This window comes from Canis lupus, chromosome 12 (genome assembly GCF_003254725.2).
Source record: "Canis lupus dingo isolate Sandy chromosome 12, ASM325472v2, whole genome shotgun sequence".
Lineage (NCBI taxonomy): Eukaryota > Metazoa > Chordata > Mammalia > Carnivora > Canidae > Canis > Canis lupus.
Genome location: NC_064254.1, coordinates 20232029 through 20256250, shown reverse-complemented (window position 1 = coordinate 20256250; position 24222 = coordinate 20232029). Strand labels below are relative to the sequence as shown.

The window sequence follows — 24222 nt, the reverse complement described above, 5'->3', positions numbered from 1 at the left end:
CTACAATAGACTTCCTTCTTTTGAACTTCCATCTTTTCTTCTGAAGTCCCCAGCAAAGCCCCTTTTCTTTACTGTCAGCCACCCTTCTTTCATCCTCAGAGCTTCGTGATGAACTAAATGAAGACACCCTCTACTTTGCTAAATAGGTCAGGGAAAAACGCTTAAAAATTACCATGACCAGAATATCACCTCTTTCTTCTTGCCTGTGGGATGATAACCACTACTGCTTTACTAATAGTTCTGCTGGTGTATGTATGTATGTATGTGTATATATATATATATATATATATATATATATATATATATATATCCCCCTTTTATTTTCCTTTAGTGCTCTAGCTAGGGCCTCCAGTACAATGTTGAATACAAGGGGTGATAGCAGTCTTGCCTTTTTTCTAATCTCAGAGAGTACACTTTCAACCTTTCATCACTAAGTGTGCTGTTTGAATACTTAGTATATTTTTGGTAAATACTCTTTATCAGACTAAGGAAATTCTCTTTTATACCCTATTTACTAAGAGTTTTGTTTTGAAGCCACAGTGGATGAATTTTATTAAGTACTTTTCTACATATAATTTTCCCCTTTATTCTATTACTGATAAATTTTCAAAACTGAAATACTTTGTTTCTTGTTCTCTGTTAGAATCTTCAATCTTATACTTTTATCTTCTTAAACATAGTAAATATTGATTTTTTTTAAGTTTGAATTTGGTAACATCAGTATTTGAAGTCCCTATGGATCAATTTCTATTGTCCGTTGTTTTTGTTCATTTTCCTTCATGTCATCTTGCCGTACGTCTGGACACTGTATTGTTTACATATTTTAAAAATAAATACACTATATTTCTTACATTGTTTATAGAAATAGAAGCCTTCGATGATGCTGTCTTCAAAGACTTTATATTGACTTCTGTCAGATACCTTGGGTCATTAGTTATCCAGGATCTTAATCTGATTTCTGGAACTGAGACAATTCAGGGACTGAGATCATTCAAAGCCAGACAATAGTCCCTTCAAGGATTATCCATTTATGGATTAAAGCACAGAGCTTCTACCTTTAACAGGCCCAAATTACAGTGTTTGCTCTCATAGAGGAGGCTTCTGTAATTAGCAAAATTCCCTGAGGAGAAAGGCTCCATCCTCCAGGCTCACCCTCTGGTTTTCAATATTTTCCTGGTTCTTGCTCAGTGATTCTTCACATCTTGTTGTCAAGCACCTTTAAGCAGTAGTACATAAACACACACGCAAACACGCACACATGTACACATACACACTGGCTTTTCTAGGTACCCTCAGCAAGAGGGAAGATCCGAATTACCCAGTCATTATCATTGCTCCTACTGACTCTTCAACCTTTTGCGATATATTACATTTGCCCTGATTATTTGTGAGTATAGATACTGCAGTCAATATAAATGCATTTTTTTCTCCTCATTTAGCAATATTCAACATTATTCATAGTAATTTTTGTACTCAATTATATAATAATTTTTCCATGATTTGTGGGTATGAGACATAAGCTTAATACTATGTAGTTTACAAACTCATGTAAGTTATTTTCTCTTTTCATAACCTAAACATTGTACTGGCTCTTGATTAAAAAAAAATGCAGGACTGAGGATTCTCAGAGCTGTAGGAATAAGATTTGTTTTCCAACTTCCTTTCTTACAGTGACTCTTCACGTTACCTTTTTGAGGACTTTGTTAACTTTCTCTACAGGAAAAATACCTGTGATATTCTCTTCTACTGCCTCACTCATATATTAATTAGATCATTGTATTATAATTGCTTATACTGAAGGTACTGTCATATTTCCAAAATTATTTACATTGTCACTGTAAAATAGAAATATACTGCTAGAAAAAAAGAATGCTGGGTTCCAGTTCTGCCTCTGCCAGAACAGCATGAGATTTCATGCGTGAGGTCTCATGCTGAGACCTGGGACAAGCCAACTAGCCTCCTTGGTTCTTATGTTTTGAAACATAAAATGTGCATATTATACTGCCTAACTCATGGATAGTGTATGTGTAAATAAACTCATTTACCCATTCAACCAAAGTTATTGAATACTTAAAATTGTAGAAAGACCTCATCCCAGCCTCAAGGAGCTTACAGTTACTATATATCATAATTCAACAAGCCTCTTAAACTTTAACAGTAACTGAGAGGACTTGGTGATGATGTAAAACATTCATTAAGCAGAATTTTTATGGTTTGGAGTATGCTAGTTGGCCTAGAGTTTGCTAGGATTCCTTTTTTATTTAATGCTTTGTTCAACATTTTTCGAAAATATAGTAGTCAACTATGTCTTGATTTAATTTTTATTTTTTCAAATATATGCATACAGTTTGAAAAATCACTTGGCCCACCTCTCCACACTCCCAATTCCTATTCCTGGAAGTAACTTTTTCCAATTTCTATTTATATCCGTATTTCTAAATAAAATTCTGATATCCCTATTTCTACATATTTTCCATTTTAAAAAACATTGCCCTTTGAATTCCTATCAGTAATTTGCCTCAGGTAATTCAGCCAATGAGTGGAGTATTCAGTATTTAAATTTATGTCTGTTTCCAAACACATGCTCTTAATTTACCAGCCATATGACTTTTCAAAGGCAATACCTATTAAATTGGTCTGATTCCATTTATTACATTTAATGAATACAAAATACATCAAGCTAGACATCAAAGATAATGATAGTAAGATATGATCCCTACTCTCAAGGAAATCACAGTACACTCAATTGCACATAAGTACACAAATAATTCTACTATGTCAGGCTTTCATAATTATGTAATAAAAAAAGGTAAAAAGGTCAGTCAAAATTTGAGGGGTAGAAGGGAGAGATTAATGATCTAACAAAGATGTTTATAGGAGATAGGACTAGAACTAGGTCTTGGTTTAGGACACTACCCCCAGTACTATCCAACCTGTCCAAAGGCTGGGGACTGGATCCCACAGCTGTTTAAGTAACATACAACTCTAACAGCTGTTACTCAACAGCTTACAAACAAAAAGGATAACTGGGCACAGTAGTGAGACACAATGGAATCTTAGTACATGAAAGTCATCCTCACCAGTGCAGCCAAGTAACGAAGCACCTTGTTATCATTCACCAGCATTTTAATAACATCTTTTTTTGGAGCCTTTGGAATGAGAACGAAGCAATTCTGAACAGAGTCTTCAATGAGTCCAAAACCATTGTAAGGAGGTAATTCCTGAAGAAATACAAGAAGTAAAGTAAATGTTGTTTGTGTTAAAATTACATTAAAGGTAGCAAAGTTTCTTTTTTAAAAATATAGAAGACATTTATTTAAAACTATTTCTATATATACAAATGCATAGTAGTCAGAAAATATTACATTATATATTTCATTCCTTTTTATATATAAACTTTACACCATGATCACTGCTCATAGGAATGACTGATGATGCCACAGAGTAACCCTCAGGGCTACAGTGGAAGTACAGTAGTGCCACTTACCCCAAGATTCCCCATGGATGCCTGAACCCTATGTACACTATGCTTTTTCCGATACATATGTATGATAAAATTTAACTTATAAACGAGGCACATTAAGAGATTAACAACAATAACTAATAATAAACTAGAACAATTATAACAACCTACTGTTATAAAAGTTACGTGAATGTGGTCTCTCAAAATATCTTACTATGCTGCACTCACCCTTCTTGTGTTGACATGATGATAAAATGCCTACGTGATAAGACTAAGTGAGGGGAATGACGTAGGCATTGGGACTGAGTGTAGGGCTACTATTGACTTTCTGATTATACATCAGGAGGAGGATCATCTGCCTTCAGACTGGGGTTTGACCGCAGGTAACTGAAACTGTGAAAAGCAAAACCATGGATAAGGGGGGACTTGTGTGTTGCTGATGTCCACTGATCCCTTACCGCCAGAGCAGGACCTGGCCCTACTCCTGGTCCCAATCCTGGCCCCTGTAGTCATCCTACCGTGGAAAAGCCTAAGGTCTGTGACTTCTTTGTTCTGGGGCGTAGGCCTCAGCCTAACGAATCTGGAAACTGATTTCCCAGTTTACCCAAAATGTGTATGTGTGCGTGTGTTGGTGTTGGGGGAGGGCAGGATTTAGTTCGTGCTACTTTTCTCCTATTTATCTCCATATTCCTAAGATTTTTATTTCTTGATTTTTGCCTCACAAAACAGGGATGGCAGCCATTCTTTACTGAGAACTCAAACTCCTTGTCTTCACAGAACTCTCGTCTCCTAATGAAGAAGCAAACTCAAGAGACCAAACTTCTACCAAGAAGGTTTTTGGTAAGTTAGTGTGAAAGTACAGAATGAGCTTTTATTTTTCATTCGGTCTCCATAAAGAGCTGAAAACATCACTGTAGGATTCTAGGATTTGTTGGTCTACAAACTTAAGTAGTTCAGTGGCTGTTTTCCTCTCCTTAAGGCCAGGCAGACTGTAGCAGAGCTGTTTCCTTTGGACTTCTTCTTACTAGGCTTTCTCAGCAAAGTCAGCTTATTCCATACTTTTCACTTGTAGATACCTTCCCCAAATCTTTTTAGATACTGTATTCAGGCACTTTGACAAATTAGTCTACATGGTCCATCTATAACAGAGTATTCCCTCAAATACCTGTGACTACTATGCTCACCCAAGGTGTAGTGCCTGGAACACTGCCTCTTTGCCCACTTCCTGGGGCTGTAGTTAATGTGATCATCATGGTGGAAATGTGACTATCAGATCCAGTAGATGGACAATGACCTAACTTGCTCCAAATGCAAAACCACTTCTCACTGAATATACAAATTGCCATGGACAGAGGGACCTTGGGTGAGACACCACATGCTGAGCATCTGAGTTACTCTAGAGGACAGAAATACACAGTGGTGGAATCTAAACTTCCTCCGTAAGCGCATCAACATATTCTGAGAGCAGCCTGGTTGGGGGTTGGTAGTGAAAGTTGAATTTTGAAATAGGGAGGCAAGCCTCCAAGCACCTTCCTCTTAAATTCCTTTTTGTGTTTCAACAGAGTTCAACCTATTTTTTCTGAATTGCACCTCATGCCCCCTGTTTGAAATGAAGACCTTCCCTCAATATCACCCCCTGAGCCTGGGGTCCTGGCACCATGCTTCTTGTACTCCCAGCTACTGTCTGTGTCCTGTTCTAAACCAGATGAGCCACTCTTCTGACTGTGGACATTATCACTCCTAGATAATCCTGCTCTCACGACCCACCCACATTATCATAACAAAGCAAGTACACATGGAGCTTGAGAGCCCCATAATCCTTCAGATAAAGCTAGAGGCCAGGTCCGTAGCAGATTGGCTCTCCTACTTCTGGATTCTTCCTCTTCCCCATGGCAGGTCTCCAGATGGAGTCTCTGAGATGGAACACATCTGGCCAGTAGATGCATGTTTACTTATTCCTGATCTAACAGATTAGCCTGACCTAAGTGTCATGGTTGTTGAATTGAATATATCCACTTCATATCCATTCTATCCCTGATCATCGCATTGGCTTTATCCCGCTAGACCCAGCTACAGCTTCCCATCTCTGCTTTCCAACTATGTTGCTCAGGGTTTAAATGACTGAAGCATGATGACTAAGGAGAGCCGAAAGGTATTTGCTGTTTGGTTAAGTGGTGCTCTCCTACTCATTTCCAACTAAGACTTTCATGGACAGACAGAGAGAGCTTACTTGCAACTGTTTATTGTAGAGAATTTACTGAAAATAAACTGACCAAATGCTATGACTAATATGCTATATGGATGGATGTAGAATTGGTTTTATTATACCGGGTGACTGAGACAGGGCAAAACAAACAAACCAAAATCTACAGTGATTCTTCGGTTCACTCCGCTTTCTACTAAGCCTTTCCTTTCCTTTCCTTTAGAAGACAGGTTAGGAGAAAAAGATGATAATAAAGGGATGGGTAGCAGGGGTGTTCTAGGACCCAAAACTTTTATCAGCTTCAAAAGATGGATCAAAGCCTTTTCACTAAGAAAAATGTATTGTAATCCCTCCCCATCATACCTCCTGGTTAGATCAGATTCTTTCTTGTAAGAAGGTTTGACATTTAATAGATTCACCCTTGTACTTTGCAGTGTGACTTTGGGCAAGTCCTTCGGACTGCTATCTCATACTATACTTATCTAAAGTGATGGAATAGTTGGCTTGATCAAAATCTAGATCTGCCCTGTGGTACTTTTTCCTGTATATTGAAACAAATGGCACCCCAAAATTTGGGGATAGGAGCAAGGGCTTTATAATTCTTAATCAATGAGCCCATTCATTGGTAAGGAATCCTATCAGAGAAAAAACTGACAGCACTTCCTTCCAAAAGTTTTATTTCCCCTGGGAAACTCATAGCACACCAAAATCCAAATCTTTCTTTGTAACTGTTTTTATGAAATGTTGATTCGAAAAGGCTTGCCTAAGATATCACTTGCCTCCTTGGGAAACAAATACATACATTCATAGGCAGTCTTCTTATCTAGTTCAAAAAACATACCACTTGGGTCCTATTTGCTAGGCACTGAGTTAGGGGCTCCTTGCCCCCAAGGAACTTACAGGCCAGTAAAAAAGATTCTTTGACAGATATTTTAATATAGTAAACAAATGCTAGCAGAGGGAGGCACAGACCCCAGGAACACACAGGGGAGAGGTGATTAACCCTGCTAGGAGTTTAGAGAAGCCTTCTTGGAAGACGGGAGGCCTATACTGAGTGTTGAAGGATAAGAAAGGCTGCGTAAAGAAATGATGGTAAAGTGGTTCAAGCAAGTGGAAGAGCATCAACAAAAGTCCAGGAGAGTGAAGCAAGATGCTGTATTGGCAAAACCATACCTACTTTGCGTAACTGGAGGCCAAGTACAAAAAGCAGGACAGCCAATCAGTGGAAAGCAGAAGCCTGGGCTGGAGGAATTCATTAATTCCATCCTTCCATTCACATCTTTCTTTGTAAAAGAAAGAGCCATGGCATTATTTTACACACAGAAGGGTAATATAAAGTTAGGTCACGGGTATTAATATCCAATTTTATACATAGGCAACAGACCAAAGAGATCGTATACATTGCTCCGGACCCAAACACATGTAACAGGAACCTGCGCTTGCAGCCTGTGATACTGTGCTGCCTTAACACATCAGATACTTCTTGAATTTGCTGTATAATGTGTAATTTTTAACACATGCAATTTTTTTTTTTTTTTGAGAGAGAGAGAGCACATGCACAAGTGGGAGTTGGGGGTGGGGAGAGGGGCTGAGCCTCACCTGGGGCTGGATCCCAAGACTGAGATCATGACCTGAGTCGAAATCAGTCAGTTGCTCAACCAGCTGAGCCACCCAGGCACCCCTACATGCGATTCTTATTTGAATTTCTAAAATATGGTGCTGAATCACATTGAAGGCACAAGACTATCAGATTACTATGTTGGTGCATTTAAAAGCACCACGGCCTTACTCTCAGATCAGAGTGGACTTGGTACACAGAACTAGATTTTATGGTTAGTGTAATTCTAGGGAAAGCTATGTTGCAATGAAAGAAAGCCACCTTCCAACATCTTCATTAGTCAGCTTCTATTTGCTCCCCATCAGTTTTTAAGTAAAAGGTTCTGATAAATAGGCAGGGAACAATGAGATCCCCTCGCAGTCTGAAATTTTAAGAGATGTCTTTTTCTAATCAAAATTTTAAAAATTATAAAAGTAATATGAGATTTGGTATAAAAGGAGAAGTTCAGAGCACACAGAATATGAAAGGAAAGGTCCCTTGTCATCTCATACTTCCCTACCTCCCCCTTCCCACATGCTGGACTAACCACCGAGGACAGTGTAGGTGGTCATTGCTCCAGGCCTTCTCTTCAGCAAATGCAAGCAGGTACTATATGCAGCAATTGAAACAAATAGGGCCATATCGCATAAGTGCCTTCATTCACTTACAAATGTGATGGACATTTTTCCATGTTAATATGCAGAGACTGACTTCCTCTTTTTTCTTTTTAACCAGTCTTATAGCTTCACAGTCTTCTCATTGTACTGTAGTTTATTCTCCCAATTTCCTTACACTTTCTCATAAGTAGTACTACAGTATACGTCCTTACACATATCCTTTTATAGTCCCCACGCCAGATTTTCTAGGTCAAGAGATAGGTAATATTTTATTTTGAAAAAATTAAAATGATGACACTGCCCTCCAAAAAGGTTTTTCCTTTGGCTCTCCTACTAACAGTATATGAAAATGACCATTTCGGAGTATCTGGCAGGCTGAGTCAGTGGAGCATGGGGCTCTTGGTCTTGGTGTTATGGGTTCAAGCCCCACAGTGGGTGTAGGGATTACCTTAAAAAGGGAAAAAAAAAAGAAATTTTATCCAATTTTATACATAGGCAACAGACCAAAGAGATCGTATGCATAAAATTCCCTTACCTTCACATTAAGGTAAACACTGGATATTGTGAGTCTTTTTAAATCAAATTGATCCAAAACCTCATTATTTTCATCTCTATTTTCTTTTATTACCAGTTGAGGGTCTGTCTTTCTTCCTTCCTTCCTTCCTTCCTTCCTTCCTTCCTTCCTTCCTTCCTTCCTTCCTTATAGTCAGAGAGAGAGAGAGAGGCAGAGACACAGGCAGAGGGAGAAGCAGGCTCCATGCACCGGGAGCCCGACGTGGGATTCGATCCCAGGATCGCGCCCTGGGCCAAAGGCAGGCGCCAAACTGCTGCGCCACCCAGGGATCCCGAGGGTCTTTTCTTTTAAAAGATTTTGTAAAACACTTGTTTATTTATTGTCCATTTTTAACTGGGTATTTACATGAGAGTCTTTTTTTTTTTCTTTTTCTTAAACCTCTATATCAAAAGATTAATTCTCACACTACACTTGGAACGAATGTTCCATTACCTGTTTTACAGGAGGTGGCTCCTTCTCGCTCACATCAATACGTGGTAAATCAGAGATTCCAAATTTTTCTTTGTAGTACTGCCGAGTAAAAGGATCGCAATCATAGATGAAGAAGGTTCTCCCAAGGATAGTGAGTGGTTTCCCCACGATGAAGTCTTTGGCAGTATACCATTCCAATACTTCTTGATCAGAGATCTCCAGCACACACTGAGGGAAGTTCTCTAACATGAGATAAGAGGGACAGCAAAGAGAAAAGAAATGAGGATGAGGAGAAAGACTGACACACAGCAGCCACGCACTCTTGAGAATTTGAGGGAGCATGGCTTCTAGCTCTGGTCAAGGGTCAGGGAGTCCCTTATTCTTCCAGCACAAAATAAGGCTGCATACTTCCATCTGTTGACAGGACACAGAAATCATATCCCAGATGGTTTTTGTGAAGTCTCTCTCCCATATTCAGCTTGAACTATCAATACAAGGTCCCTAATCTTAGGAGAACTCATGCTTAGGGGAAATTACCACAGGAGGAAAGAAGAAATGCCTTTCTGTAGAGTACTAGATCTAAGGAGGGATTCAGGTCATTCAGTTCAACCTTCTATCCATTTACTAATTCACCCAACATATTAGCTATAATCACATATATCATGTACCAGGTTCCCTGCTAAATACTGAGATTATAACAATAAATAATGTAGGTGAAATTTCTGCCTTGATGGAGAAAACAGAATGATCCTATTTTCTTAATGGTTAAAGACATTTGGTTTCTATTTCTTATTGGACAAGGTAAATTTTTCTAAAAATTTGCTCATTTCACAAAGAAAAAAAAGAGACAAACCAAAAAACAGACCCTTAACTATAGAGAACAAACTGATGGTTAGCGGGGAGGTGGGTGGGGGGATGGGTGAAATAGGTGGTGGGGATTAAGAGTGCACTTATCTTGATGAGCACTGAGTAACACATGGAAGTGCTGAATCACTATATTGTACACCTGAAATTAATATAACACTATATGTTAACTATACTAGAACTTTAATTTAATTTCAATTAAAATTTGTTCATTTCATCTAAGTGAAATTAATTTCCAAATACATGAATTTTTTATAACTCTAAAATTGAATTCTAACTTGTGTTAAAATTAGAAAATATGGCATAAGATGCCAGTCTTTAAAAATTTGTTAAGACTGACCCATTTTTATAAGTGTTCTATTTGTGCTTGAAAAAAATGGGGATTCTCCAGGTGTTGATAGATATACATATTCATTATATCAACACTGATAATTCTATTTTTTTGATAATTCTATTTAAATCCTATACATATGTACCTATTGACTTATCTTTTTGATCTAACAATTATAAAGAGAAATGTTGTAATGATTCCTTCTACTTTAATGAATTTTTCCATTCTCTCTGCATAATAATGCTATACATTTTTGTCTTATATGTTTGGAAGCCATGTTACTACCTGCATTCAAGTTTAGAATTAGTATATTTTCCTGGCAAATACAATTCTTACAATATGTAATGATATTCTTTACCTCTAGCAAGGCTTTCTGCCTTAATATCTATTGGCATTTTAGTAATATAGCCTTATAAGTTTCTTTGGCTATTCGCTGGTACATCTTTTTAAACTTTTCTATGTTTCTGTATCTTAAGTTTGTTCTTAAAAGTAACATTTTTCAAACTTTGTTGTTTTTTTAATCCTATTACTTCCTTCTAGGTCATTATTGTAATATATCTCAATTCTACCTTGATATTTTTTAACTCCCAGAAATTCAACACTGTTCCTTTAGTTTGTATAGTCCGTGTTTATTTAGATTTACCCATACTTTGCCATTTTCTTCTTTTTTTAAAATCACTTCTTATATCTCAGACCTTGCTTCTGGTATAATTTTCCTTCTATTAGAAGTACACTCTAAAATTTTACTAGTAAGTGTCTTTTGTTAGTAAAATCTACTTTGTTTGCTTGGAAATATATTTCACTTTCTTCTTCAAAGATAATTTCTCTAGGTATGAAATTCCATCTTCTCAGCACTTTGAAGATATTATTATGCTGTCTTCTGGTAACTAGTGTCACTACTGCGAGGTCAGCTGTCATTGTAGCTGCCTTCCTGTATGGATAACCTTGTTGTTTGGGGCTGCCTTTATGATCTTTTTGAATTTGGTGTTCTTAAGTTTGAGTATAACATATCTAAGTGTGGATTTATATTGTTACAACAGTATGGAGGTATAATCTACTACAGTAAGTTGTACATATTTAGAGTATACAATTTTGTTATTGTTTAACATTTGTATTTACCAAGAGAAAGGCAACATCAAAGGATGCAATCCAGTCTAAAGGATAATTAACAGACTTTCAGAACCTAGAACCTTAGGTTCAACAGCTGAGTAGAAGGCTTTTGATGACCTCCTTTTGATATTACTCACCGCATACTGGTAAACTGAAATTATGCTCAACAAAGGAAGAACTTTTATGATTCCTGAACCTTTAACTCCAATCCATTATAAAAATAAAATTTTAATTCATCTTTTTTTTTTAAAGATTTTATTTATTTATTCATGAGAGACACACAGAGAGAAAGGCAGAGACACAGGCAGAGGGAGAAGCAGGCTCCATGCAGGGAGCCCGACATGGGACCTAATCCCAGGTCTCCAGGATCACACCGCAGGCTGCAGGCAGCACTAAACCGCTGCACCACCAGGGCTGCCCAAATTTTCATTCATCTTAACTACTTAAATGAAGGCACTGGCAGAGAGAACTTCTGAAAGATACTCCCCTAACTGCCTATTACTGTCCAACACAAACTTTGCCTAGCCACTGTCTCTTGGATGCCCCCAAACGTAAATACTTGTTCCTAAAGCCCAACTTCTGCTCTTGTTCTTCCCTAAAGTGTACTTAGTTTCCCTTTGCTCCCTACCATGCTAAATCTGGGTCCAATCTCAGTTCTCCCACGAAGCCTTCCTCAGTCTTTCTAGGTCACATCTCTTCTTCTGAGCTCTGTCTACATGACATAACTAATTATATAGTCAGATGATCTGGTACACTTGTGTTATTGTTACACAGCTTGTATATTTATATGACTTGGCTCCCTAGGCACTAGAAGTGACTGAAGGGCAGGGATTCTAGGTCTGGAAGTTACATTTTGATTTTATCCTCCGCAGCGCCTTACCACATAAAATAGTTCCCTTGGTAGATATTTAACTCTTGTTTAATTGAATGTAATTAAAATAATCCATGCCTGTGAGAGTCAATTAGATGCTACCTCTTCAACATCACAGCTCTAGTTAGGAATTATTCAGCTGATAGAAGCTTAGCCTTTTCTGTCCTGCTGCTGCGTGACTAACAATAACTTTTATAAAAAGATATGTTTCCTGTCTCTTAAAAGGACCTTACATATGCCACCAGACTGCCTCTCCATATAACTTTGGTAAAATTTTTGTTAAAATTTGAGAAGTTATAGGGGTGCCTGGCTGACTCAGTTGGTAGAGTGTGCAACTCTTGATCTTTGGGTCATGAGTTTGAGCCCTATGTTGGGTGTAGAGACCACTTAAAAAAAATGAGGACGTTATAAAAGAGGATGATTACACATTTAAAATTTTAAACATAGGCCACATTGATAAGGCAGAGACAAACATAGAACTCAAGTTTTTAAGGGGTTCAGTTTCAGTGATACTTTTTTCATGCCTGAATAAATTCCCATTCTTTCTCTTAATCTACTGTGAATCTAATATTTGTTAGCTCTAGATGGCAGGAATTTCAGGCTCATTGTAAGCATTCTGGGAGGCTAAAATTAGTACAGTAGTCCCAGTATCCTAGAACTCTAAGAGGGTTCTACAGGAGGCCAAGAATAAGAATATGGTTGACAGCAGCCAGACTATGTTGAACTGGGGCTCGAATCCAGTTGCTGCTATCTGAGAATGCAAGCTATGAGAGCAATTATTCTCCTTTCTCTAAAAGAGATTTTTACTGTTCTCTTAGTTTTAAAATCAAGACTATTTTTACCATTTTTAAATCCTTTTCCCAAATCTCGTTCTCCTCTACCTCACAGACAACTATTCTAAAGTGCACCTTTTTATGTATGTACTATATAGTTTTATTTGTATTTCACTTTACAGAAATGTTACTGCATCATATCTCATCTTTTTTTCTACACAGCACTATGCTTTAAAGTGAATCAATTTGCTTTCTTTACATTTAGTTATTGCTTCTAACTACTATTTATCAAGATATATCTTCACTATTTTGTTTATCCACTCTCCCAATGATGGAAATCTCTACCTCCTTGCCCCCAAGTAACACTGCATTAAAAAAAAAAATACTATATAGGCAAAGTAATATGTGTAGGTAGATTAAATTTAGCCTTCAGACTGCCAATTTGTGTATAATTTCTAACCTCAACTTGTTTATAACCTCTCAGACAAACCTCTTGCACAATACCTGAAATTTCTTATCTCCTAGTTCCAAAAAAAAAAAAAAAAAAAAACGGGTAAAGAGAAAAACTAACAAAAGTATTTACAGAGTTCTGTCAGCTATCCAAATGTGAGAGATGTCATTACATGTGACCAAGATGACATTTTTACAAGAGAAAATTCTTAAACTACTAAGTCAACAACCAAAGTTAAGTGTACTTAATTCCAGAGTGTGGTGGGTGTCAGCTGCACTTAGTTGCATTCTTCCTCTCCAGTCACTAGGTTATTTTACACCAGCAAAGAGAGCAGGAACTAACACAACGGGGCCCCGCCTCTATGAGTCATAGACATGCTTTTTTCCAATCTTAAGTTATCCCACATACAAACTTCCTATTTAGGAAGTATTGAGGTGAGAAGGAAAATCAGGAAAGAACATAAGGAAATGGTAAGCTATACGAAAACAAACTTGTTTAAAAAATGCATTAAAAATCTGATATTAAGTTGCTTTACTTCAGAAGCCTTGCTCTTTGGCACTTGAAATGAGCCTCCCACTGTTGTTTGGTTGTTTCCTTGATTTGGGTATCAGTCATCTCCACCAGACCATTTTGGAGGCAAGCCTGGACTGTGGGGTAACTGTGGGGTAAGCAATGAGGGGAGTTACGGGAAAGTTATTTTTTGAGTACCTATGAGAACACAGCAAGAGCCTCCCAAGTGTAAAGGGAATGACCATACTGATTAAGTAACTCCTATGAGATCCAAAAGATGTCCCAATTATGGAGGATAAACTGAATCAAACATACTTGCATTCTTCACCAAAACCTTTGGCATGCGCTGGCGGTTCATCAGGAGTGGGAAGGGATCTCGCCCATTATTCCGTTCATGGACTTCTCGAATTTCAACTGTATCATCCATAAGATAGTAATGAATGATGTAAGTTCGACATTCACCAAACATGCTGTCTGTATCATCCCAGATTGCATAGAATCGAAGGACCTTTGAAGAATCCAAAGTAGTGACTTAAGTAAGAATTCTACAAGTGGAGAGATTAACTTAGTCATTTTGGCATTCATATATCAAACAATGATGAAAAGATTAACTACAAAGACTATGAAGTAATCTCACGTGGTTAAAAAAAAATTCACCAAAGATACAAAAACATCTGAAATTATATACCAGATGTCAACAGCTGGAAAGTATTAAATAACAGGCTTATAAGTTTGTACTGAGAAAGCAGAATTCACTTTGATCCAAAAATATTAGTCAGTGAAAGAGAAGCTGAATTAAAAGAGCAATGGAAACTATAAGACACTGATGAAAGAAACTGAAGAAGACACAAATAAATGGAGAGATATTTCATGCTCACAGTAAAAGAATTAATATTCTTAAAATGTCCATACTACTCAAAGCAATCTGCAGATTTAATGCAATCCCTATCAAAATTCCAATGGCACTTTTTTAGAGAACTAGAATAAATACTTCTAAAATTTGTATAGAACCACAAAAGACCCTGAATAGCCAAAAAAACTCTTGAGAAAGAAGAAAGGTAGAGGTATCCTGCTTCCTGATTTCAAACTATTCTATAACACTATAGTAATCAAAACAGTATGGTACTGGCATAAAAACAGACATATAGACCAACAGAACAGAATAAAGAGTCCAGAAAGAAACTCATACTCTCTGGTCAATTAATTTATGACAAATGAGGCTAGAATATACAATGGGGAAAGACAGTCTCTTCAATAAATGGGGCTGGGAAAACTGGCCAGCTACATGCAAAAGAATGGAACTAGACCAGTTTCTCACACCATACACAAAAATAAACTCCAAATGGATTCCAGACCTAACTTTGAGACCTGAAACCATAAAACTCCTAGGAGAAAACATAAGCAGTAAGCTTGCTGATACTGATCTGAGCCATGTTTCTTTGGATGTGACTCCAAAGGCAAAGGAAACAAAAGCAAAAATAAACATACGAGACTATATCAAACTAAGAAGCTTCTATACTATGAAGAAAACTATCAACAAAATGAAAAGAAAACTATCAACAAAATGCAGCCTACTGAATGGAAGAAAATATTTGCAAATCCTCTCTGATAAGGAAAGGGTTAGCACCTAAAATATATAAAGAACTCCTACAAATCAAAAACAAAAGAACCACACATTCTGATTAAAACAAAAACTAGGGCAGCCTGGGTGGCTCAGCGGTTTAGCGCCTGCCTTCGGCCCAGGGCCTGATCCTGGAGACCCGGGACTGAGTCCCGTGTTGGGTTCCCTGCATGGAGCCTGCTTCTCCCTCTGCCTGTGTCTCTGCCTCTCTCTCTCTCTCTCTCTCTCTCTCATGAATAAATAAATAAAAATATTAAAAAAAATTAAAACTAGCAGGTCTGAATAGACATTCTTCCAAAGAAGATATACAAATAGCCAACAAGTACATGAAAAAATGCTCAACATCATTAATCATCAGAGAAATGCAAATCAAAACACCAAGGAGATATCACCTTACACTTGTCAGAATGGCTGTTATCAAAAAGACAAGAAATAACAAGTGTTGGTTGGAGAAAAAGGAGCCCTCACAGGCTGCTGGTGGGAATGTAAATTGGTGCGACCACTATGGAAAACAGTATGAGGTGCCTCAGAAAATTAAAAATAGAAATACCATATGACCTAGCAATTCCACTACTGGGTAGCCTCCAAAGAAAATGAAATACACCCTATGTCCATGGTAGTATTATTTACAATAGCCAAGATTTGGAAATAACCTGTCCAGCAACAGATGAATGAAGGAAGAAGATGTGGTTTATACATACAATGGATATTACTCAGCCATACAAAAGAATGAAATCTTGCCCTTTGCAACAACACGGATGGACTTTGAGGGTATTATGCTAAGTGAAAGAAGTCAGACAAAGACAAATATTGTATGATGTCACTTATATGTGGAATCTAAAAAGTAAAACAAACAAAATCAAACCCAGCTCATAAATGTGGAGAACAGACTGGTGGTTGCCAGAGGATAGGGAGCTTGGAGTGCGGGTGGTGGGGAAATTGGTGAAATAGATGAAGGGGATTAAGAAGTATAAACTTCCAGTTATAAAATAAGTAAGTTGTAGGAATGTAATATACATCATGGGGAATATAGTTAATAATATTAAATTAACTTTGTAATCTGACAGATGGTTACTAACTTATGGTGGTAAAAATTTTGCAATGTACTGTGGAATCACTATTGTATACCTGAAGCTAATATAATATTGTATGTAAATAACAACAATATTGTTGTAAATAAACAACAAAAAAAAAGCAAAAAGAGTGATGTGTTTTATACAGGGGCTCACATATTAATAAAGGTATATGCAAAGAGTTTATATATAATTAATATGGAAAGAATTTTCATTTATTAATCAGTCTTTTTTTATCCATCAACATACACCTTCTAGTAACAGCATCAACAACACAATTTTAAAGATAAAATAATAACAGATTATATGATTGATATAAAGAATATCCTTGAAAGATGATGCTAGTGGTAGGCAAATTTTTCTTAACTAAAAGGAATTACATTTCTGAGAGAAAACTGGCAGCAAAGAAACACTGAAGTTGATCTCTCCATCTTCTCTTTCCCTTTTGTAAAGAAAGGAGAAGACCAAATCTGCCCCCACACACCACCTCACAATGGGAAGGATGGGATAGTTGGAACAGAGCTGAAAAATACCCAGAATATTCTGTACTCAGACATTCATATAAAATTTAACAAGGAAGCATCTGCAATAGGATTTCTGTGAAATTACCATTTTAATATTAGAAACCTACCTATATGCAATAGCTTTGAAATTTCCTAATAATTCACTTAGGGTTTCCCAAAAGAGGCTATGAAGTTAACTTCTATTTGGGAAAAGAAATAGTTGGTTGGAAATGTAAGGTGGAAGCAGACACAACTCTTGGAATTGCTTTGATATTGAAAAGTTTGGTGGACCTCCTAAGACTTAACTCCACAACTTCCTTTGGGTCTCTAATACAAAACTTGAGCATTCCTGTACCTGTAACTCTAGATGAAACCAGAAAGATAGCACTGTCTCCAGATGGTTAAATTACAGATGTAATATTTTAAAACACACATCTACCAGAACAGCTTGCTAATAAACATGCACCACATCTGGAAACGAGCAAACCCAGTGAGATGCTTATATCACTTACTTGTTTGTCAAAGGTAAGAAACTGCTTCAATTGGTCAAAGTCTGATGGGGTGACATATTTACGAAGAGGCTGTTTCCGGAGTTCAGTGTAAGGATCAAGAGCCATCTTCTCTGGTGGATTTAATTCAATTCCTTGACTTTCCAAAAATACCTAACTCATGCAAAAGTAATAATGATCATCTTTCTTGAAGCTTCTGAAGTATTAACTGGTGGTGTAAAGATAACTGTAAAAATAATTTCTATGCCATTGTCCAAATTAATAATTAATTTTCAGTTTGAGGTACATCTTAGCAGCACCAAACCTCCAACTGACCCAAACCATAATGCAGATAACAACTGGTAATTACCGTAAGTATGCTGTATTATAAAATGGCTAGGCAATATGCTAAGCTAACGGGAAGACATAATAGTAAGGTAACTGGCTCCAAATATGAATTTAGACCAATGAAATTTAATTAAATGCCCAAGAACAGAGTTAAGTCCTAGGACTGCCTACATACACACATCTGAAATCCAACCACAGTTTCAAACAATATGTAATTCATATCAGGGGGCAAGCTACACAATGGCAAAGTTAAGCTGAAATCAAATTCCCAACTTTCCAACTCCGCAAAAATAAGTATGTGATGAAGCCCCCATCTCCACCCCCTCCGAAAGGGAAAATAATCACTGGTTATTTTAGACCAGGAAATATTTTAGCAAAATAGGAGACACAAACGAAGTACTCAAGTCTCACCAGATAAAGTTAAGGAAAACATCTGAATTTGATATGATCTTGTTTAATTTGCTAATTATAAGTAGATATATTTTCAGTAACTATATCTTTTAATACAACTTGGCATTTCTTCTTCTTTTAAGCTGTACTTTTTTTGGTAATCAGAAAAGAACAATGTCATGGGATCTGTTTACATCCTGGAGCTAGAAATTAATCTGAAATCTAGGTTTCTCTGGGGAATTGTGTGATTTGCTTTTGGATAATTCAATAGAAAATATATAGGACTCAGGGCCAAAATATTTGGGTTCTAATATTAGCTCTGCTGCTAACTGGCTTGTATCTTAGTATTTAAAGTTTCACTAAGCAGTCTCCAATATCCTTTCAATATTAAAATATTGTGACCTCAATATCTATTAAAACTACTGAGCTGAAGATAATGACTAATAATATACTCCTCTCCCTTGAGATGATGTATTAGTGTAGCAGGATTATTGATTGAGGTATTTAATGAGGGTTTTACTCCTTTCTGTTGCTTTCAACAGATAACCAGGCCCTTCGTTAACCTTACCTTAGGGATTTGGGCAGGAATGCAGAAGCTTCCTGAAGCTGACTATTCTTCCTGTCTTTTAGAAAAAGCCTAACCTCTCTGAAGAGATTATTCTAAAGTATCCCAGAAGGAGGGGAAAGAAGGAAATGTCTTTGAAGGCAAGGAGAAAGAAAAGAAGAAATTCTCCCAGTCTGGAAAGCAGACACAAGTTGATGGGTCTCAGAACAGCAAGATCCTACATGTGCTCTTAGGGATGCTCAGAGCACATGTGCAAACAATCAGGCATGTCAGTCTCAGGCATTCGGGGTCTCAGTATATGACCTAGCACCAGAGCACAGAGCATCAGGGAGGTGCTCTTGGTCATTAACAGCCTATGTACCCTGCCTACACAACCACATTAGGCCTGGGTGCGCCTTCTTGTCTGGCATAGGGCTTGGAATTTTTGGCAAAGCTGAGGGTGAATAGAAACAGCAGCCCAGTCGAATGGGGGAGGGGGACTCAAGTAGGTTTTAAGTTATTTTTAAAACACAAAACAATATTTCCTGTACACTTGCTTATGTGGAGTAGAATTCATATCTGCTATACTATTGGTAATACTCTAATAAAGATAATAAACTCTAGGTCTCTGATTTCTGGAGTTTATTTTTATAATATGTTTATTCTGTCTATAGGACTAACATTTATTTGGAGCAGTGAAGAGGAGGTGAGAAGGGAGGTGTTGGTGATATATTTGATTAGAGGTGGCTCCTCATTCAAACCTACACCATAAAGACAACCATCTTTTTTATCCACTCATAGATCCATCCCTAATGAAAGCCACCAATTGGATGTGTATAAATTTTAAACTGTTATAGGAGCCAATTTCTAACAAATCGATTACTGAAAACTTTCCTCTGGGTATTTCAATGTAGTCAAGTTAAGATGTGCAAGAAAGCATACAAAACAATTCTTGGGGCACCTGGGTGGCTCGGAGTCTGCCTTTGGCTCAGGTCGTGATTCCAGGGTTCTGGGATTGAGTTGTACATCAGGCTCCCCACAGGGAGCCTCTCTGCCTATGTCTCTGCCTTTCTCTGTCTCTCATGAATAAATAAATAAAATCTTTTTAAAAATTCCAAAAAAACAAGGTTATAGAAACCTAACTCAGTTACTTCTCTTAGAAGCAATGGATCCATGTTTGCCAATTACAGTTTGTGGTGACTTCCTAGAACAGAACTATAAGGAAAAATGAGAATTGACTCACCGACCTAGACCACCGCTCAGTAATGAACTGCCAACATTCAAATTGTTCATAAAGAGATGATTGTAAAAATAATCATGATACCTGAAATTTACATAACATTTTATAATTCCTCATTTTAGGTACAATTCTGAAACTGCCTATGATAAAAGGACCTCAAAAACCTAAAAAAATGAGAAATCAAAACATGTTTTTCCAAAGATGGTCTAGCACCCTACCTTCTACACTGTTTTTCTCTGTTGCTCTGGAATGGCATGGATGCCAGCACTCCTTTCTTCACTTCCTTGAGGTGCCTGTCTATCTGTCTCTTACCAGTGAGGCCTTTCCTGACTGGCCTCTATACACAGCAGTACCCTCACACTCTCCTCCACTTTCTTCAGCTCTAGTTTCTTCTTCTGCAGCTCTAATCAGCATTTAACATGTTATATATATTTGTTGGCTGGTTTTTGTCTCCTCCAGCCAAAATGTAATAGCCTTCATAAGGGCAAGTCTAGGTACCTGGCACCTAGAACCATGCTTGGCACAGAGCAGGCACTCAGTAAGTATTTGCTAAATAAGTTACTAAATGCAAAACATAATTGGCGTGAATTCAAGGAATCGGTGCATGGTACAGATTAATCACATGTGGCATTTGGTAACATGGGATTAAAGGCATGAATAATTCAGCAACTATATCTTGGCTTCTAAAAATTTTTAGCAAGACAAATTTAGAATTGACTTTCTAATACCTACATTTCGTGTTAAAGAAAGGACTCTCTGTGTTTATATATATGTACACATAACTTTAAGAAAAGTTGTCAAAGGGATGCTTGGGTAGTTCAGTGGTTGAGCCTTTGGCTCAGGTCATGATCCTAGGATGCTGGGATCGAGTCCGGCATAAGGCTCCCTGCTGGGAGCCTGCTTCTCACTCTGCCTATGTCTCTGTCTCTGTGTGTCTCTCATGAATAAATGAATAAAATCTTACAAAAAAAGTTGTCAAAAATCCATACTTGTGAAATAGATGAAATGGAAGATTCTTCTCAATATAAATAAGCGTTCTCCTTTAAAAATGGTTTTATTTCAGGAATTCTTTAGATAGCAAGTTTCTCCAGAATATAGCAAGTATGATTTAAAGGAAAAATATGAACTGCACAAAAAATGTTAGGCTCGTAACTGCTAATAAAAGTAAGACTACTTTTATAGTCCGAACTTCAGATAAATCGTCCAATGCCTCTTTCGTATTTCTATCCCATCAAGGGTGCTACCTCCACTATCCTCTGCTTGCATGGGCATGGGAACTGGTTTCTTATCAAATGATTCAGCCACGATGTGAGTTTAATTTTATTTGAATGGATATGTATTGATGTCACTGTGAAAAAAGTGATGTCACCACACAGTGTTGAAACACATAACGCCCACACAAACACCGAATTAATCTACATAATAACCCATACAGGACAGATTACCAGTGTCCTCCTCTTACCCTTATATTTTTATGTTTAAAGATTTTATTTATTTATTATTTTTATTATTTTTATTTTAGATTTTATTTATTTATTTGAAAGAGAGCACAAGTTGGCGGTGGGGGAGGAAGGGAAGAAGGAGAGGGACAGGCAGGGAGTCTGACACAGGGTTGAATCCCAGGACCCACAGATCATGACCTAAGTCAAAGGCAGATGCTTCACTGACTGAGCCACCCAAATACCCCTCCTCTTACCCTTGTAAATGAAATGTACCCTTCCATAAATTAGAATGATGCCTCAGACACCACAATTTCCAGTACTTCCAGCATATACTTCCAGAAGTATATACTATACCTGTGTGAATCGGTCGCAGTCAACAACGCGGAAAGTTCTGCCATAAATTGTAAGGTTTATTCCTCGATTTAGGTCTTTCCAATGGTAATGGTCTCCCTGATCATTCTTGGTTAGCCGCTGGCGTTTGATTAACTTGCCTTGAGGGATCCCAGAGTTTTCCACAACAGGCTCCATGACAGACATGCTGTCATCTTCCAGGTAGTAATAAATGTTCACTTGACGAATCCTATAATGTTCCTCAGTTGACATAGGAACATCTTCTTGGAAATAGGCATCAAATTTCAGCACCTAGACCATATGAGGCAGGGAGAAATGGCATTATTAGTCTCTCATCCAAAAAAACATCCAGTACCCTCCTATAAAGAGAACCACTCCAGAAGAACTAAGTACTCATCACTCCTACTTCCTAAATCGAAGGTTGCTAAACTATGGTCCGTGGGACCCATCTATCCCTGCCACCTGATTTTATATGACCTCCAAACTAAGAATGTTTTATCTATATATTTAAATGGTTAAAAAAACAGAAGAATAAAATTTCACAACACATGGAAGTGACATAAAATTTGAATTTCAATATCCACAAATAATTATGTAAATAATTAGCAGATACTTGCCAATGGCTGCTTTCCCATTACAAGGGCAGGATTGAGTAGTTGTGGAAGAGACCACATAGGCTACTTAAGACTGAATTCTGTCTCCCCCTCAAAAAAATTTGTATATAAAAGCCCTAACCCCTAATATGACTGTGTGTGGAGACAGTCTTTAGGAAGTCTTTAGGAAGTAATGAGGTCCTAACAGTGGGGCCCTGATCCAACTGAACTGGTGGCTTTGTCAGGAGAGGAAGACGTCTCTCTTAGCATACCCACACTAAGGAAAGGCCACATGAGGATATAGCAAGAATGCAGCTATCTAAAGCCAGGAAGAGAGCCCTCACCAGAAACCCAATTGGCAGGACCCTTGATCTTAGACACCCAGCCTCCAGAACAGTGAGAAAATTAATCCCTATTGTGTAAGGCACCAGTATATGGTATTTGGCAGCTCAAGTAGGCTAAGATAGCTACAAAGCCTCAAATATTTACTATTTGGTCCTTTACAGAAAAAGTTTGCTGACCTCTGCTCTAGATACTCAAACTACATATAGATTACGTAGTAATGAGTTCCATGATGAGACGGCTTAAAGCCCTTAACTCTACTAGCTTAACTTCTGTGTCAAAAATCTCTCTTAGAATTTGGGTAAGACTATAATGTTTGGTTTCAAAATGAAAATGAAGGCTCAGGCAGCCCACGTGGCTCAGCGGTCTAGCGCCACCTTCAGCCCAGGGCATGATCCTGGAGACCCAGGATCGAGTCCCATGTCGGGCTCTCTGCATGGAGCCTGCTTCTCCCTCTGCCTGTGTCTCTGCCTCTCTCTGTGTGTCTCTCTCATGAATAAATAAATAAAATCTTAAAAAAAGAAAAAAGAAAATGAAGGCTCAAGTCCATTTCTTTAGGAGAGTCCCCTATAAATGTGTATTAATGACATTCTTTGTTAGAAAATATATATGAATGAGGCTCAAATTATCAATCCACCACAAAATCTTTGAGTGGCATGTAAATACATCCTAATTGTACTCAGAAACATATATGACAGATGGAGCAAACCCTAGGTCCTCTGGGGAACAAGAGTGGGAAGTCAAAATGGCACATTCTATTGCACATTTAAAAATATTAAAAGCTTGTGTTGAGAAGCTTTGGGATTAATTTGAAATTTTTCTGTTATCCTGTCTTTATTTTTAATATTTCCTCTCATGAAGAGAAAAGATTAGAACAGTGTAGATAGGCAAGAGTGTTAACCTAAACCTCCATTGGAATTAGAGGAACAAACCAAGACAACCTTTTAGTGAGGACACAAATATGGCTTAATGAATGGGAAGACGAATAATTTTATACAAGAGTGCTGTCACTAAAAAGGTTTGGTGTCTACTGTGGAAAAACAAAATTAAAAACCAAAAGAGATCGGGCAATCGCATAGGTGAAATATGAATATAATGGATAAAACCTTAAAATTCTTAATAAAAGATTAAATGCATGAATGGAATAGAATGTTTAAAGGAGAAAGATAATACAGTAAAAGCAAAAGACAAAAGATAATTTTTTTCTTTAAAGATTTTATTTATTTATTCATGAGAGACACAGAGAGGCAGAGACATAGGCAGAGAGAGAAGCCGGCTCCTCGCAGGGAGCCCGATGTGGGACTCCATCTCCAGACCGGGATCATGCCCTCAGCCAAAGGTAGATGTTAAACCAGGCATCCCAAAAGATCATTTTCAAAAAATATTTTAGATCGACTGCAAAGAATTGAAATGGAGACATAATCACTATAAATGGGGGCACAATCAGTAATTCATGCATGAAATGGTCTGTATTTGAGCTACACATATATAAATACACAAAATGTGAGAGCC

General features: G+C 37.5%; 1 protein-coding gene and 1 long non-coding RNA gene across 3 annotated transcripts in view; one reads left to right on the top strand and one right to left on the bottom strand.

Annotated features, from left to right (window-relative positions):
* The window catches only part of EFHC1 (EF-hand domain containing 1), a 63509-nt gene that overhangs the window by 29269 nt on the left and 10018 nt on the right, over positions 1-24222 (bottom strand). The window contains exons 3-7 of one of the 2 annotated variants that reach the window (XM_025419020.3): positions 21779-22066; positions 17485-17634; positions 14091-14283; positions 8887-9107; positions 3081-3221 (exon numbers count right to left, since the gene is read on the bottom strand). In XM_025419020.3, coding sequence (XP_025274805.1) covers positions 3081-3221; positions 8887-9107; positions 14091-14283; positions 17485-17634; positions 21779-22066 — 993 coding nt within the window. The remainder of the gene's footprint in view (positions 1-3080; positions 3222-8886; positions 9108-14090; positions 14284-17484; positions 17635-21778; positions 22067-24222) is intronic. The other variant, XM_025419021.3, reaches the window with a different exon arrangement.
* LOC118350459 (uncharacterized) lies at positions 3786-5759 on the top strand. Its single transcript, XR_004804291.2, has 3 exons — positions 3786-3846; positions 4193-4303; positions 5026-5759. It is a non-coding gene; the product is annotated as an uncharacterized LOC118350459 (long non-coding RNA).